The sequence below is a fragment of the Enoplosus armatus genome, chromosome 10 (genome assembly GCF_043641665.1).
Source record: "Enoplosus armatus isolate fEnoArm2 chromosome 10, fEnoArm2.hap1, whole genome shotgun sequence".
Taxonomy (NCBI): Eukaryota; Metazoa; Chordata; class Actinopteri; order Centrarchiformes; family Enoplosidae; genus Enoplosus; species Enoplosus armatus.
The window spans coordinates 6,198,163-6,214,936 of NC_092189.1; the positions used below are offsets into that span (position 1 = coordinate 6,198,163).

Here is a 16,774-nt window from a genome sequence, read left to right on the forward strand (position 1 = left end):
GTGTGTAGTACCTGTGAACGTGACTTCTTTAAATGTCTGTATTCTCCTACCTCGAGGGTTATTGAGTGCAGCCTCAGTGGCCTTCCTTCCCTCTCCACAGTGACTCTGGTCAAAAGGGAGACACTGCTCCCCTGTCCCGGCCACGACCTCCAGGTTGCGAGATGGATCTTTTGGCTGCCCGAGGTTCCTCACCCGGTACACCCTGCGACTGCTGGTGTCAGACACGTAAAGGACCTCCCCCATCGGATCCATGGCCAGGTAGTACTTATGAGCAGGGCTGGTGCTATAGGGCGAGAACGTGTACAAAGTTAATGGAGAATAAAGTTACAGCAAAGTAAGATAAGATGGTACATTGTGTGTACATCTTCCAATGACATGCAAGTGCAAAACTGATAAGACAGTGAGACTAGACCAGTTTAGGAATTGGGATTATTCAGTATTCCTAACTACACAACACCATCAGTTGACGTAAAGGCATTTAGGGGCAATAAGGGCATTCTAGTGAATAGCATTAGTATGAGAGACTCCAGGAGTAAACTTGTGCCTGTGCTGGAACCACAAGATTAATGTCTTCTAATTTAAATAGCACAGAGCCACAGTGCCTGAATAGTAGCTCTCAGTGATAATCACATGCTTAGGATTTTGTATCAGAAAGTTTATTAAGTGTTAATAGGGGGATGAATTCACCGTGTTCCAACAAATGACTTATAGTCTCAATATACCTTCAAAATACTACAAAAAAACATTTGCCACATTCTGTGTCAGTAAGAAAAACAACCATAACCACCCTTTAAACAAGGAGAAGTAAACCAGGATTAAGATGCCCCTGGATCCTCTCGGTAATGTGCTCGTCCTTTCCGACATTACTCTGTACAACAGACTGTGTACTGCAGAAAAAGAGTGTAGAATATGTAACTCTACTGTATGTCAAAGTGAAGATTAAGTTATTCCTTCTTTTGTGGCAGAGCTATCCACAGTTACAAAAAAACAATATGTGGACATTTCATAATTAGTCACCTTATTTCTGGAGCTTTGCAGCGGAGAATAGTAATGTCGTGAGTACAGCGAAATAATGCACTTTTGTTTAATATCATGCCCTGTCACACTTTATTCAATAAGGAAATAAAGCAGACCCGAGTGCCTCTCGGTTCAGGGTTTCGTGTTTATACGTTGTATAAGGCTCACCTATAGTTGTCAGTACAAAAGCAGCAGTGTGCAGAAACCTACACTTGCTTACAATGACACCAGGAAAATTCCTTTTGTGTGAGGCAAAGATTTTTATAGAGCTAGTCATATGTTCATCAGCATATATGTACCCACATGTCAGGCAGAGATAAGGAACCTTATGTATAAATGTATGTGCAGACAGGATAAGGTGGAGAACAGCATAACTCATGCATTCATAAATCCTACCAAAAGCTGCATCCTTATACAACACTTCTGTTGATATGATACCTCTGTTGCGAGAGTCTAGTGGTGCATATTGAGAATGGTTTATGCTCATGAGTTGTATTTTATGTTTGAGTTGTTTTCTGTTTTGGATCTTCCAGGTTCTATATTATATGTGACAGCTGTAAAATGTTGTCTTCAATGGCTAATTGTATCTTTTATTACTATGGAACATGGTGCAGAATAAAGAAAACTAAACTGAGAGCAACAGGAAAACAGGAGGGACAATAAGAGGGAGTGGGAATAACGTGCAACAAAGGTCCCAGACCAAAATGAAACCCAGAACATTCATGAAGCCGAATGAGCTGTGTGGACACATAATTGTCTATTGTTCTAGTTGTTATTGTTAGCTTATGAGAGGTAAGGGTGGACAAAAGACTGGAAGTTTATTCAGCGTAAGGCTCAAAAATACAGTACGTTGTGTGGAGGAAAGACCACAGTCTCGAATTATGGACTTTCCTTGCTCTTTTAATGAAACTATCTTCTGTCCTCAGTGCAAGCCTCAGGCTTAAGTTAGCACACTACGAACGCTGACTTCATTTACCCTTATATTGACTGTGAGCTGTATACTGTACTTTGTGTAGGAGGAGTGCCAACACTGTGGGCATGTAGCTGTACAGAGACGACTTGACTTGCTTCTGTACATATACTCTGCAGTTCATTAATTACAGAAAACCTTTGACGTTGTCAGGTTATTGGTTAGTATTATTGAGACGTGAAAAAAACTGAGGGAGAGAATTTAAATGTTGCACTTTGAACATTGTAACTAACTGATTTGAAAGCAATTACTTTGTAGCGTGAAATCCAATGTCAGCCGGGTCTGGTCAAAGGCTTCCTGCCAATTAAACTCAAAGACACCCTGTAAAAGGGCTTCTTTTCCCAAAGAGATTCAATGAAAGTCTTGCAATGTCAAGAAACATATTTCTAATGTCACGCTTTTGTCCTTTTGTAATTAAAGTACATTTACACTTTTTGTTACTTAACGTTTCTCTCAGGTTCCTAATAGGTTGCTATATTGCTCAGTTTGCTTGTACGCTGACAGACCATTCTGCCTCCACTAACCCTCACCCTCTAAAGAGAAAACTTCCCTCTGATATTAGCCTGTACCTTCTCGCAACCCAGAAAAAAAAAAAACACTGCAACACAGGCAAGGGTGCTGTCAGTCATCTAGTCCATTAAGTGCATAACTGTTTACAGAGCTCTGCACTGAACTGCACATACATAATTTAAACTTGATCCTAAGAGAGTTATTCACCGAGTTCCAAAGTGTGCCACTGCTCCGCGCAGCATATCATATTTGTTGGGCCTCTTGAATCTAGCGCAAGCACTGCACGGTGCATATAACTGATTACAAATCACTTCACCTGTCTTTTTCTCAATTAGACGCTCGCAGCTCCGAATGCATCTATCCAGTGGAAGGGAAATGAACAACAATAACAACCACAGCACAAACAATCCCACTCTAGCCTCCCTGGTTCCCTCCACACATAATAACAAAACAATGATCAGAGTTGATAGACAGAGTGATCTAGCTGTTCTTCACTGTCTCTCTGCGTTGACCGTCTGGGCTCTCAGATAATATTGTTGAGGACTTCCTCCCCTATTTGCTTTACTCCTCGCCCAAACTCTTGAAGGGAAAGAATAGACAATGGTTTTTATACGGTGAGTACATCCCTTATTGTCTCCCCTCGGAGAGCACCTTGTTTTGAAGCCCTGTTGGCTGATAGGCACTTTGCTGGGAAGAAATGTGGAGGGAAAAGCTTTGAAAGCTGAATATGAATGAATAATTTATGTACTTGACAGGGGAGAACAATAGTATAGAATAAAAGAGAAACACTAACATGCTGCTAATAGTAAAAAGCTGCTGCGGAGAAAAAGGAGGAAGCAGGAGCTGAAGGAGAAACCTCCAGGGTGAGCAGAGGGTTTCCAAAGTGCCTTCAGAAGAATCCAGTTGCTATAGGCTCAGACCAGTGGTTCCCAACTAGTTCGCTAACTAGTTTTCATACACTCTCAGTAGCAACATGCAGTGTTCAGGTGACTCAATATATGGCTATATTTTTATCTCATTTCTTCTATTTGATCTAATTAGCGGAGCTACTCCACAACCTTTCCATTTAACAGATCTACCCCTGTCATCGGCTTAGGCTACAGAAGAGATGTATCACGGTTTGTGCATCACAGGCACAATTACACCTTTTTTTTTTACATTTTCACACTTGCAGACGTATGTACACACCCACCCATACAGTGCAACCATGAACACCCAGCCATGTTATCCTTTTTTGCATGGTTGGAAACTTTGGCATGCCAGAGATATGGCGTCTTGAAAAAAAAATCCTCTCTCTTTTCAAATTGGATAAATCCTCTCTGTCTCTCTCGCAAACGCCCACAAGCACAATCGGCTCGATATAACCCCTGATAGTGGCGCACACATAGACAGACACACAAACATCCACACGCACACACACAAACCCTATAACATCTGTCTAATCTTCTGTCGAACATGGTGTATAGAACTCCCACCACCATCGGGGCTCTGGGCCAGGGACGATGGCGAGGCCACACAAGGCCTCAGGCTTTCAGTCCGGCTCAGGAAGCGAGTGAACCGCTGCATCCTCCAAACAGACTTCCAGTAATCCTCTAAAACATGAAATCCTTGACATTTTGGCTGATTTCCAATTTAATAATTTAATATCGCCTAGTGAAATTTAAATGAGGATTTGATAGATCTGACTGAGATTTCGGGTGTGGTGGGTTTGTGGGAAGAGGGAAAGTCAGGTCAATGCAGTTATGCAATTTGCGGCAAACAAACCAAGAGAGTCATTTTGCAACATGGTCTGTCTTTTTCTCTTAATACATATTCTTTGTGTGTGTGTGTGTTTTGTGCAGATTTATAAAGGAGGTGTTCGCCAGTTCTCACCTGTGTCTGGTGTCCCGGTTCCTGATAATGAGCCATAAAGGAGCATTTAAAAAGGAGACAAGAGAAGGTAAGAGCAATCATTTATGATGCTAATGAGAGACACTCTGAATTTCATATGCAATGAGTCAATTTTCTCCTCATAAAGTGAGATTAGGGTTGATTTAGACGGCTGTATTGTTTCACATTAAATATTAACCTAAACAGGAAGCTTTTTGGCATTTCTTCCCAGAGGACAGGGAAGTATCAAATACAGACACTATGAAACCTCCGTCTGAACCAGAAATATTAGTCAGAGATACAATAATAACAGAGAATGAGAGAGTAAAGTTACATAAGGAGAACACTTTACAGGACAAATGACTGTGCAATCCCATCGAGATTCTACGCTTGAGAAAATACAGAAATAGAGAATGTAGTGCCTGCAGCGCAGCAGGAGATATCATCGTCATAATCCACAGAAAAAAAAATATCTTTGTTTCACAGCACAGACGTTCAGCTTCTCTCACATCCTAAAGAGGTAGATTAGAGTCTGTGATGTCTGAACCTCACACACTCTGCTTTAGCATGAAGACAAACTTCAGAATGTATTCTGTTGAGATCAAACAGATCACAACCGGAGATGCCAACCAGTGCTAATGCCATACTAACCCATATCGCTGAGCTAATTTTGTTTTAATTGTGCTCAAGTCAATCCGGCGCTAAGAACCCCACTGCTTCCCACTGTGGGAGATCAGTCGACTCTTATCACATGCATACCCAACGAGATCATGACTCTCACTTGAGTTCCAGTATGGTTCTGGTGTATCCATCGGGATGGACCCTGCGGATGAAGTTGAAGTCCCCCACGTAGAGAGAGCCGTCAGGGCCGTTGGCAAGTGCCACGGGGGCAAACAGCATCATGTCCCGGGCGGCGCCACTGCAGCTTGGACCGCAGGGGACACTCCGGTAAAAACCATTCCCCATCACAGTGCTGATGACCGGGGGCTGCTGGGAGAGGAAGACGTTTTCCCCATTTCCCTTGTGAAGGATTCCTGGCGAGGGAGGAATGCAATGAATACCTTAAAGGCCCTGAAAACATATTTTTCTCCAATTTCTCCATTGTTTATTTATTTATTTATTGTGTTGGTTTATTGGTAGTATGATGTAGCCTAGTCACCTGGACTCTTGCATTTTTTTCTATGGTAATAAATATTTGTCATCCTTGACGTTTTCGTAGTGGTATGTGATTTCCTTTGTGAATGTCAAATAAAGTAAGCTAAAAATACAAAATGTAATGTTGTAGCATTCTGATATATGTACTTGGGATACACTGCATGTGATTGAGTCAAAGGAAGCACATTTTTTTTTAATTCAATTAAATTCAATTAGTGCATTTGAAAAGAAGGGCAAATGTGGCAGCTAGTCTCCATGTGCCAAAAAGAAAAGACAAACAAAAACAGTCCACAAGCATATAGTGTGTTCTCACCACTGCGTATGTTGAGGGCATGGTGTTTGTCCAGAGACCACCCTCCCAGGTTTGAGGGGACCAGTTCAAATCCCTGCATCAGAGCGGTCCTCCCCTCCCACTGGATAACGCCAGGACATGACTCGTACTCATAGCCGACAGAAACTGAAATGCAAACACATGGTCACATAAGAGGGCTGGATGCAGCGTAATAACTACGTGCTGTAGGCCTGCTGTGTCTAACACAGTATGCGCAGCAACATGACTGTATGTGGTGGTATTTGAACAGAACTTGACAGCCAGACTTTACACACAAGCACACGCATCCCCTCTCTCTGTGAAAACTATACTGTATCGAGTGGTGAGGCAGATGAAAGGCCTGTAGCGAGACCTCATCAGTGTGTGTGTTTGAGAGAGATCAGTGAGAAGTGGAGGCGTAATCAGGAGGAGCCCGTCTTCATGAAGGAGCCCTAGAATTAGCTGCTTGGCCTCTTAGTTGTAATGATACGCTGTGCAGCTTCCCACTACGACTAACAACTATTAACAGCTTTTTTTCTCTTTTTTTTTTGGCTTGGCAGGATTAGATATGTTTCGTCAGTAATATGCCACTTCAGTCCTGGAATATGTTTAAAGGCAGCAGGTGACAAAGCTCTCGGAAAACATGTAAACACACAAACATGCTTACATACGCTTCTTTCTGAAACACACCATCACACATGCAGAAAGAAAGAAACGCATGCATCAAACCATCAACCTTTACAATTAATTTAATTTAAAGGGTTTGAGTGCTTAATTCATCCTACTTTCTATTTTTTACTTTATAACATTAAAATTCTGAATTGAGCTACACTATTATGTATACTGAATTTATTGGGTTTATTTCTCTTATCCTAATAATACTTTTGTACTTTTACTTTTCGATTTCGAAGGCTGGACTATTTTTGTAATGGAGTGTTTTTATACTATGGTACTGCTGCTTCTGTTTAAGCTGCATTCGTTAAATTTTTTCATCACTAAGAGTGACCCCTTTCAAATGACACTCTGCCGCTTTAAGTAAAGAATTTTTCATCACATGCAGAGTTTTCAATTGCATTGCGAGGGGCTGGTGGACAAGGCTTTCATTACTGTATGCGAGTTAACCTTTAAGTAAAATGTACTTACATCTTTCCTTAAGTAACCAAAATATGTTTTAAATATTTTGCCCACTTTTGTTTTTCAGGTAATGTATGAGATGCAAAAACACTCTTTAACATACTCTATAATTTAAGTAGTAAGCTTCATATACAGTTAATTTACTCACATTTTAAAATGACTGAACATTGCTTAAATGAAGATGATGATATATTGTACAGTAGTGACAGCTTGACACGTCTGACACAAACATGCTGGAAGAATAGTTGTCGCTGTCGGCACTGATCTCTCTCTTCATAGTAAACCAACACGCCTGTGAATTGATGGACACTCGAGGAGAACAGGGGAGCAAACTCAGCATAAAGACAAGTAGAGATGGTGGAATACGTAAGCAGGGGCACTCACATTATGTACAAACTCCAGAGATTCCCTTTAACACGGAGAGAAACTCTCAGCAGGGCCAACTTAAATCTCCAACTCAATGGGTACAATCGATAGAAGTGTTTGGGGAGGGAAAATAATGGGTAATTTGGGACACTGGGGATTGTGAAAGAGAAAAAGAAACGTTGAAAGTGCAAGATCCAAGTGTTAGACAAAAGTTGGGAGTCTGGGAACTATCTCTTAAGTTCATTCAAGAGGTTCATTTGTTTCCATTCTGTGTGTCTGAAGCTCTGATAGGCTTGTGATCTTGTGTTTTTGAAGGACAGAAACAGAACTGAGAGGCACTGAGTTTAAATTTATATTGAAGTAAAATAAACTAAACTAAAAATGTTACATATTAGTATTGCGTAATTTATGATCCTTAAAGTCACATTGTACCCCCCTTGAAGAACCTGTTTCATGGCCTGGAAACCAATCTATCCTTATGAAAATGCATCAGAAGTTGCCATAAATATATTACCGTGGGACACTGTCCCGTTTATTTTTTTTTATTCAACAATAAAGCCGACTTTATTTGAGGAACAAGGCTTTTCCAGGACAAAACGGGCAAAGCAATCTCAAAGGGAAAGTGTCAGTGTTTTGAGAGCTGCTCCACAACCGAATATTACTGTAGCTATGTTACAAGAAACAAAACACACACCAGCACACGTGTACACATTCTCTCACAAACAGTACACATGCACACCATAGTACATAAATGCACACTCAATATCTCACAGGTGAAAGCTTTCATTCCCCTCTGCTGAAGCCTCAGGCAATGTGTTCACCCCAGCAAACAGAGCATGATCTCCCTTTCTTTTGCTCTCTCTGGCTATGTGTGAGCCCATGGAGTGTGTGTGTGTGTGTGTGTGTGTGTGTGTGTGTGGGTATGCACATCTGTGCCCCCCCACACAGTGACCTCTGTTTAAAATAATTTCTGTTCAAGTGCTTATGGATGGAATATTCTATTGTATGAAAAATAAGGTCAGTTTGACAGATAAACGTATATGTGGTATCCTGACACAACAGCTACACGTTTAGAGGAGCTGCTCAACATAACTGATCGTAGCAATATAATGGAGTAGAAAATAAAATAAAATAGTGTATCTCTTCACTTAAGATATTCCAGAACCAACTAAAAATAGGCTTTATGAAGAAAAGGGACATAGCGTGCAGCAGTGACAGCGTGGCTGCATGTTATCTATACATCCCCAGGCGCATTTATGCAGAATTTACACTGGTTTTTAAGCTGCCTGGTGGATTTTAGCCTGTAAATCCAGTGTTCTCTTATTTTGTTCAAACAGAATCTCAGGGCTCTATTTTGGTGTTGGCTAGGGCACACTGAGGTTATTTCCTCGCCTGCGCCGGTTTGGTATCTTGGATGACTCACCGTGCGCCACAGTGGGAGGAGAGGGGCGGTAGAGGGTGTGGCGATGCCAATCTAACGCCGCACTGCAATCTTGGTGCCAAGAATGAGTGTGTCTCGTGCGCTGAGGTTGACAGCCCAGTGCGCCTGTGTTTCATAATATTTTAGTCACTTTATTTGGTGAAAACACATCCATATAGACCTCTCTGAAATCATGACCCTGTTTTGTTCGTCTTTCCACGTTTATTCTACGTTTTTCAACCAGCTGACGTGATCATACAGGAAAAGTAAGAAAAAAAGAAGTATATATTAATATATTAGATTTCATTATAATATTCATTGAAGTTATGGCACTAATGCCAGTGAGGCAGAATAATGATGAGTAATAATGAGTGATTCTTACCAGCTCTGTCTGATCTACCAGACTGACCTGTACTGAAGGCCTTTCCTTTACTCTGGTGACTCTTTATAGCCATCTGAAAGCAGCAGGTATGTTGCACACTGTCAAGCCACAATTACGCACGGCTAATCTGCTGGTTAAATTTGTATGGATCATTATGACAAATAAAATCGGGCACTAATACGCACGGGAAACATGGTGACCATCGGATCTTCAACATAAAACAGTCATCATCTGCTCTTTCATATTTGACACTCTGCTTGTCCTCTGAGGAAAACGCCCTCCAGGATTCCCAAACTGTCAGCGTGTCAAGACCGAGCCCCGTGTTGACACGGGATGAAAGTAGTGAGTGTGTTTGGCCATGACTGTCACAGCCTCTACAGGTCAAGTGGTCAAGTGCGCCACATGTGTGCCGAGAGATCACGGCCACGAAATGACCAAAAGTGTGTTGAGTCTTTATGTTGAAGACTCGTCAACATGGTCGTCAGCAGCAGCTGAGATTGTTGCAGGTTTAAATATCCTCGATCATATGGATCGTATTGTTTATCCTGCTGTAATATCATTTCCACGTAACTTAACAATAGGGAATGTACTACATCTGTCAGTTGTTTATTCTAAACATGAATACGCGCGTGCATGTATCCAGGGCAGCCCCCCCGCTGAAAATATGTTCCTGCGCATGCCAGGAACTACAGAGAGGGAAGGATCAGGGGAAAACATGGGCAGAGAAGAGAGAACAGGGGAGGGCAGGGGAAGACAGGAGAGAGGTAACAGCGGAGATCAGAGAGAATGGGGGAAATAACAAGCAGAGAAGAAAAGAAAAGAGAGGACAGAAAGAAACACAGTAAGGATAGAGGAAGATAGGAGGCGAGGGAAGTGGGTACGAAGGGCAGGGAGAGAGGTGGTTCAGCAATGCAGGGCAAATAAAAAACAGGATCAGTGGAGTTGAGGAAAGGTGAAAGATCAGGGGAGAGCTGGAGCCGATGAAATGCAGCTCTAACAGATAAGAAGAGGAGGGGATGGATCACGAGGAGAGAGAAAGCCTAGGGATGGAGAGATGCAATCTTTGTACGACACCATACACTCGAGTGGACAAAGCTTCTGGCATGCCTGCGATATCTCAGTGCTTATGGAAAGCTCTCTCTCGCAGCTCCACTGTTTGTCTACAACCTTCGACAAAGAAAAGTGGCGAACACAGATAGCAGAAACATTATCTCTTAAATGACCAATGGAAAGTTCAAAGGTTTAAGCCTGGATGGCATCTTTAAAATGGCTGTTTTTTGCTATAATGAAGCAAAAGTGCAATAACAGTAACAGTAAAACATCCAGTGCATCTTGGGTTTTTTTTTTTGCACAGGCGAGGGAGGACATTGAGGGGAAAAGAGACAATTCATGAAAACTTTCCATGCACAGATTTGTCTCCACTGAGTCAGTTCTGTCCAGAAGTGCCATCTCCCCGCCACTGCAGATGATATCTTTACTGCCAGTTACGCTACAGTGTATTTGTAGAGCCATCCATCTTTCCATTCCTTCTTCTCAGTACAACTCCAGTCTAGGTCGGTGACTGCCTGCTGTTCCCCTGATCCACCTCCCAATGCACTTATTACATAATTATATTCTAACTATGGTGAACGCTTGCATTCTGGTAAATCTGCAGTTGTCAAACCACTATTAAAGAAACCTGGACATCACAATAATTATTAATTACCCAGTCTTTCATTTCCCAGCAGGAGACGGCCCATTAACAACTGGCTGATTACCTACTGAGTGGTCATGCACTTACACGACTTCCAATCAGGCTTTTGTGCAAAGTACTGAAACAGCCGCTCAAAGACCTGAGAGTTAATATGGATGACGATAACATTTCTGTTCCTTTATTGTTGGATTCGAGCACAGCATTTGACACAGTTGAATCAAAACATCTACTGTCAAAGGGTTGAGAAGTGGTAGCCTTTTCCTCTTTTCTTCGTATGTATTTGGTTTGCACCTTATCTAAAGGGGAAGATATTTCACTGTATGTGACAGGAATTTTATGCCTGGAAATACTATGCCAATGAGACTAAAGCTCTTTTTAAACAGAGATCCCTATGTACTGCTGACCTGTCATTACGCCGCCTTTGCTTTTTCACGCTCAACCTCACAACGCCGACATAATGCTGCCGCAGTGTGTGATTTTTAGATAGCATGCCTATAGCAAGTGTCTAGCGTGACGTATAACATAGGCATCGGGTTAGGTTGATCTCGTCCTCTGCTCTGTTAACACACAGACATGAGAGTGGTATCGATCCTGTCATCTAACTCTTGGCGAGAATGCTAATAATCACATTTCCCAAAATGTCAAACTATTCCTTTACGTCACCTGTTCACATCAGTGAAATAAACGATTGAATGTCACACAAGCTCTCGTGACTCAATAATAATCGCAGCATAACTAAAACAGCCTTTAATCACTTCAAAAAACACCTAAAGTACGAGCTTTTCGTCACACCTAGAGATAGAAAAATGCACACAGCTGCTTCTAGTGGAAATTATTATTAAATTGTTAATATAATAATTATAATTGTTTAATGACAGCATTATAATGAAATGACTGCATTATTAAACTTGCTAGACTAGAGGACTATCACCATTATTATGAATCGTCTCATTTGTTATTATTAACTTAACTAATTTTTTCCGCATGTTTTTCATGTATATGGGATTATTTAGATCCAAGAAGATGTTTGCTTATGGTCAATCCCATAAGTAAACATCTTCTTGGATCTAATTTATGGTAATTTCTGATTCGTTCACTTTTTCATGCGAGTAACAAGCATGCAAACTTTTCAGGGACATGGAGAGATGACAGAAAACGATGAGAGAGAGGATGGATGACATGGGAACCGGGGCCGTTGCAATTACTGTACCCGGTCAGTGTCTTAAACCAGGACGCCCCAGAAGTTCTCTCATTTAAGATAGAAATAAGAATGCATTGTATCTTATATTCTATTATACCTGTTGCATGAGTGAGTCCCCAGACCTCCTGGCCATAAACATCAGTCTTGTTCCAGACCAGCCTGTGGACCAGGCCAGGCCCGGCGGGGTACCACCGCTGGTACAACCTTCCCTGGACCGATGCACGGACATGCACCTTGGACAGACCGCCCAGTGGGGAGATGGGGGATGACGGGGAGGGAGGTGTGAGGAGGATTCGCAACAGAGACAGGTAGCCTGCAGCACGGGTGCTCAAATAGTTCAGCTTCGCAGAGGCTCCTGGGATTGAAACTTCCTCCTGCACCGCCTAGGGAGAACAAGATGGAGGGCAGAGTGAAAAATACAGGTGACGGAAAGAGGAGAAATGAGAAATGAGACAGGGAAATTAATAGAAGAAGGAAAGGTGTTTCACGATTACTTTCTATTTGTATAATAAGCTATCATAATAAGTGTTACTGGCAGGTACAGGAAGAAATAGCTCACATAGTAAGGTGAAGTAAGTACATCCAATATGTGTTGGCCATGTTAAGGTAAAAAACATAAAAATGAAGAAGACACTATAATATCTCTCTTAGCTAAAATCAGACGCAGCTTGAGTCAGATTACCTTAAATCAAATTATCTCTAAGACGACTATCTCTGACACATTTTCATCAAAAGTCTAAAGGCTTTGATTGCATTTACTAATGCAGGTGAACACAGTGGGTGTTACTAAGCTCGCTGTGAACACTAAGCTCTGTTCTTTCCATTTCTTTGCTTGCTGCCTGCTTTGTCCTGAGGTGTTATTTGTCCCGAGGATAAAATGTTCTCTCATTTTGACGATCTGTGCATCCCAATCTCATCTGATTTTTGCAAAATGAGCTTGAACTGTGAAGTGTAGACGACGTGTTGCGGATAATATTGACAAGTAAAAAACAGCACTTTCCTCTGCCACAAAAAGATTCCATGTGACCAAAGCACATATTGGATTTGACATTTTCTGTAGTGTATCATGTCTCCCAGTAACGAGAAAACAACTTTCTATGTACCAAGAATTTTAGTTGGGACTGGAATAAGGTCAGAGTGAGGTTTTGGTCACTGTAAAAAAAAAAACCCCAACATCTTTGGAGTCACATTGGAGGGTAAATATATAATCACCAGTCTGACCTCCACACCTGACTTTCAGCCACCTAATTTGCTTTTGTGGTGGGGAAGTATATGAATGGAGCACACATTTGCATTTTCCTCATTCCTTATTTGCATGATGCAAATGTGAGTTGGGCTAAATTTGCAAAAATCCTGTGAGACCAGGTTGGCTTGTTGCTGAGCTGTTACAAATCGAGTCAAAGCTTCATCCTTACTGCCTGCCATCTGTAGACATGAAACTGTGCGTTGTTACATTTCATACAGATTTTCTCATCGTAGCAAAGCAGTTTGGTACCTGTAGCTCGGGTACTGCTGGCCCCTTCTCCGCACATGCCCTAGTGTATCTGGGAAGTGGGTAGGGCAGGACCAGTGGGTAGGGACTCAAAACACTCCTTATGTCACATTTAGGGGGTTGAGCTTCCTCCCTGGACATGGTGACCTGATCCAGAACCAGAAAGTTGTTGTTTGGCGTCCAGATGGTGCGAGTCTGTGGCAGGAAGGGTGGGCGCTGGAACATCAGGGTCATAGACATGGCGCCTAAGGTCACCAGGTCGAAACTGGAGTTAAAGGACAGTAAGACATAATGAGATTGGAGCACGAGGGGTTTAAGGGGAGCATATCTTTTGTGTATTTTGTGATGTCTCTACCTTCCATCCTGCCTACTGATAGTGTACCCATACTCTGGATGCTGTGGGAAGGTGATGTTGACTCCAACTAGAGGAGAGCCGTCCTGCAACGCGACGCTACCTCGAATAACAGCTACCCGACTGGAAAAACAAAGACGGGAAGCAGAGAGAGAGAGACAGGGACACACAAAGAAGGGGAGAGATGACAGGTTTACAATGATGGAGAACATAATCATTGTTTGAAGAGAGAGGCATATTGTGACGCACGAGCCAAACGACCTTGTGCGTGAAGAAAAAGCAACTGCATTTATTCTGCACAGTACAATTCCCTTCTTTAGCACAGAGGAATCTGCCAGCGATTGCCAGGATACAAGGACCATAAATATAGCTTCACCCACCGTAAAACCTTTCAACACCCTGTCATATAAAGAAAAAAAACCCTTCCACATCATGTTTATATTACAGTGACAGTGGTACCTGCAGCAAAGAAAAGGGCTGTGTTGTTCTTTAAATAGCCCTTAAACCATCAGTCACATCTCGACTATTCTGAAATATTCATCTTGATTTTGCAGGTAAAGTGTGAAATACACTGCTTAAATCTGGAAAAATCGCTGAACTGGCCAAATGAAGACAGATTTAGACAGATACATACGTTGCGAGCACACACACACACACACACACACACACACACACACGTTCATTGATGGAGACGATCTGTTACTCCAGAAGAGGGATAAATGAAAGATGGTGAGGTTTCTCTGGGTGGCTGCATTGCCCCGTTTGTTACTCCTGTCCTGAAAGCTGCCATCGATTTCCTCTCTGAAAAAAACGGCCACATAATTAATTTATTTGTTTATTCTACAAGTGAACTTCGGGGTGGGGGGATGCATCACTTCTTGTTTTCCAAACCGAACTTTCTAGGTCAACACCATGCCGGTGAGATGTACTTCCTCTATTAGATGGCAGTGAGAGGCCCCTGAAAAATTTATGGTGACACTTTCACGATCGGTGTAAGTGAATGACACATTAAGCATTAATATGTAACAAACAAATACTCATGCAGTTGTAGCCTGACACTGATACCGGAGGACAATGCACTGCCGTGCGACTGCTTACCTCCACGGGGACACAGATCACTAAGATGTCTGCACAGGCATGAGATCGCATGAAAAAGCCTCGTTCACATGCACACACATACACACTCATTAAACAAATAATGGGAAACGGATGATTTAATGCATTAATACAGATGTATTCACTCAATTATCTACAAGTCATGTCTTCAGCATACTATACAGTGGGACAACTCAAGGACACAGACACACAAAACAAATACATGGCGGCATTTCGCATGCACTCGCTGAGCTAGGCACACAAAGAGTAAACAAGCACATACCTGGTATCAAAGGGCACGTCTCCAGGGAGAGTGTGTGTGGCCGCTTTGCCAAGGAGGAAGCGTATGCGGCGGTAGAAGCTGTGAGTGTGTGTGCTGGTGGGTGAGGGGGGTGCGGTGGTGGGCAGCGGGCTCTGCTGCAACAGGGCCAAGGGGTCGGCCGAGCCGTGGCACAGAGGGTCGGAGCCACAGCTCAGCTGCTCGCAACAGTCTGGGTCCACACAGTCTATCAGGCCATCTGAAATGGACAGGAAGTCAAACATTTAGAAAACAAACAAAACAAAACAGTTCAAATACACAAACTGAGTTGTGTGAGGAGTTGGTTGTTTCGAGGGTACTTGAATTTACGCAGCTAATACAGGCGTAACATTAACATATTTATTAGGCATAGCTAATAAAGGCTTTAATAGATTTAAGTGACTAAGGTGCTGAGAACACATTTCTTTTCTAAAGTACTGTATATATCCGCAGAAGATGACGAAGACGCCATAAAACCTCAGAACTGCCAAAAAAAACTCTACTGGAGTAATCTAATCTACAGAAATGAACTGCATCATTATCACAAGTATCAATCAAATGAGATTCATTAGGGGCCGTCAGTGCACAATTTAAGCATCTATTGCTATAAATCAGACCGGCATCACCGGCATTATTTGAATGTGATCCATTAAAGTCCGGCGTAAACAATGAGCCGCAAATACAAACCGAGGCGGCAGGTAATAGGAGCCATGCTGGCATTTGTATTTCCTATTTCAAGCCTGTTTCTGAAAAGGCAGGAAACAGTGCTGACATTTAAATGCATCTGACCACAGAGCAGAGAGCTAAAGGCCAACAATATTCTATTATAACCTCCTCCTACAAAGGCAGCAGAGTACAATGGTTGATTTCCATAAGATTCACTACTTCAACTTGAAAGCACACTATTCATTTAATTTCTAATATCATTGTCATTAAAAGAACACACAAGTTTCTCGCTTATTATGCAGGCAGGACTGTTAACCATTACACGAAGAAGCACAGTAAAAATGTAGATTGTGAACATATGTAATACATATAAATATGTATGTGCATGTCCTTTCACTGCTTATTGTGTTGGAAAAATGCTGTTTTTTCAAGGGGAAGAACAATAAATGTGCTCCTCTCCCCCATCCAGGCGGAATAATTGAAACTCTTTCTTCAAAGTTCCTCTTTATTCTCTGATTACTTGTGATAGCATCTCTCCATCTCTGTCTATCTTCAGAGACAAAAAGATTGCTGCGAGAGAAGGCTATGAGAGCCTACGCTATATCTGCCAATTAAGGGAGATGGCTGAATTGTGTGGTAGAAAATTATGGTATTTGAAAAGCCGTGCAGAGAGGTGGAAGGATAGAAAGATAAGAGAAGTGTAAATGGTCTCCATAAGGCTTTGTTAGTGAGTCTTTCTCCGGCACAATCATCCCTAAACTCAGCGGTTCGGTACCTACAGTACAGACACTTCAGGAGGTTCATCAATATTCATTATAATACCATACAGTATACATATTCCACT

General features: G+C 42.1%; 1 protein-coding gene across 1 annotated transcript in view; it reads right to left on the bottom strand.

The window, feature by feature from the left end:
• Nucleotides 1-16,774, bottom strand: part of tenm1 (teneurin transmembrane protein 1) — a 138,943-nt gene that overhangs the window by 38,517 nt on the left and 83,652 nt on the right. The window contains exons 14-21 of the mRNA XM_070913178.1: nucleotides 15,250-15,484; nucleotides 13,875-13,994; nucleotides 13,523-13,784; nucleotides 12,125-12,410; nucleotides 5,835-5,978; nucleotides 5,148-5,400; nucleotides 4,370-4,390; nucleotides 51-283 (exon numbers count right to left, since the gene is read on the bottom strand). Of these exons, the coding sequence (XP_070769279.1) occupies nucleotides 51-283; nucleotides 4,370-4,390; nucleotides 5,148-5,400; nucleotides 5,835-5,978; nucleotides 12,125-12,410; nucleotides 13,523-13,784; nucleotides 13,875-13,994; nucleotides 15,250-15,484 (1,554 nt within the window). The remainder of the gene's footprint in view (nucleotides 1-50; nucleotides 284-4,369; nucleotides 4,391-5,147; nucleotides 5,401-5,834; nucleotides 5,979-12,124; nucleotides 12,411-13,522; nucleotides 13,785-13,874; nucleotides 13,995-15,249; nucleotides 15,485-16,774) is intronic.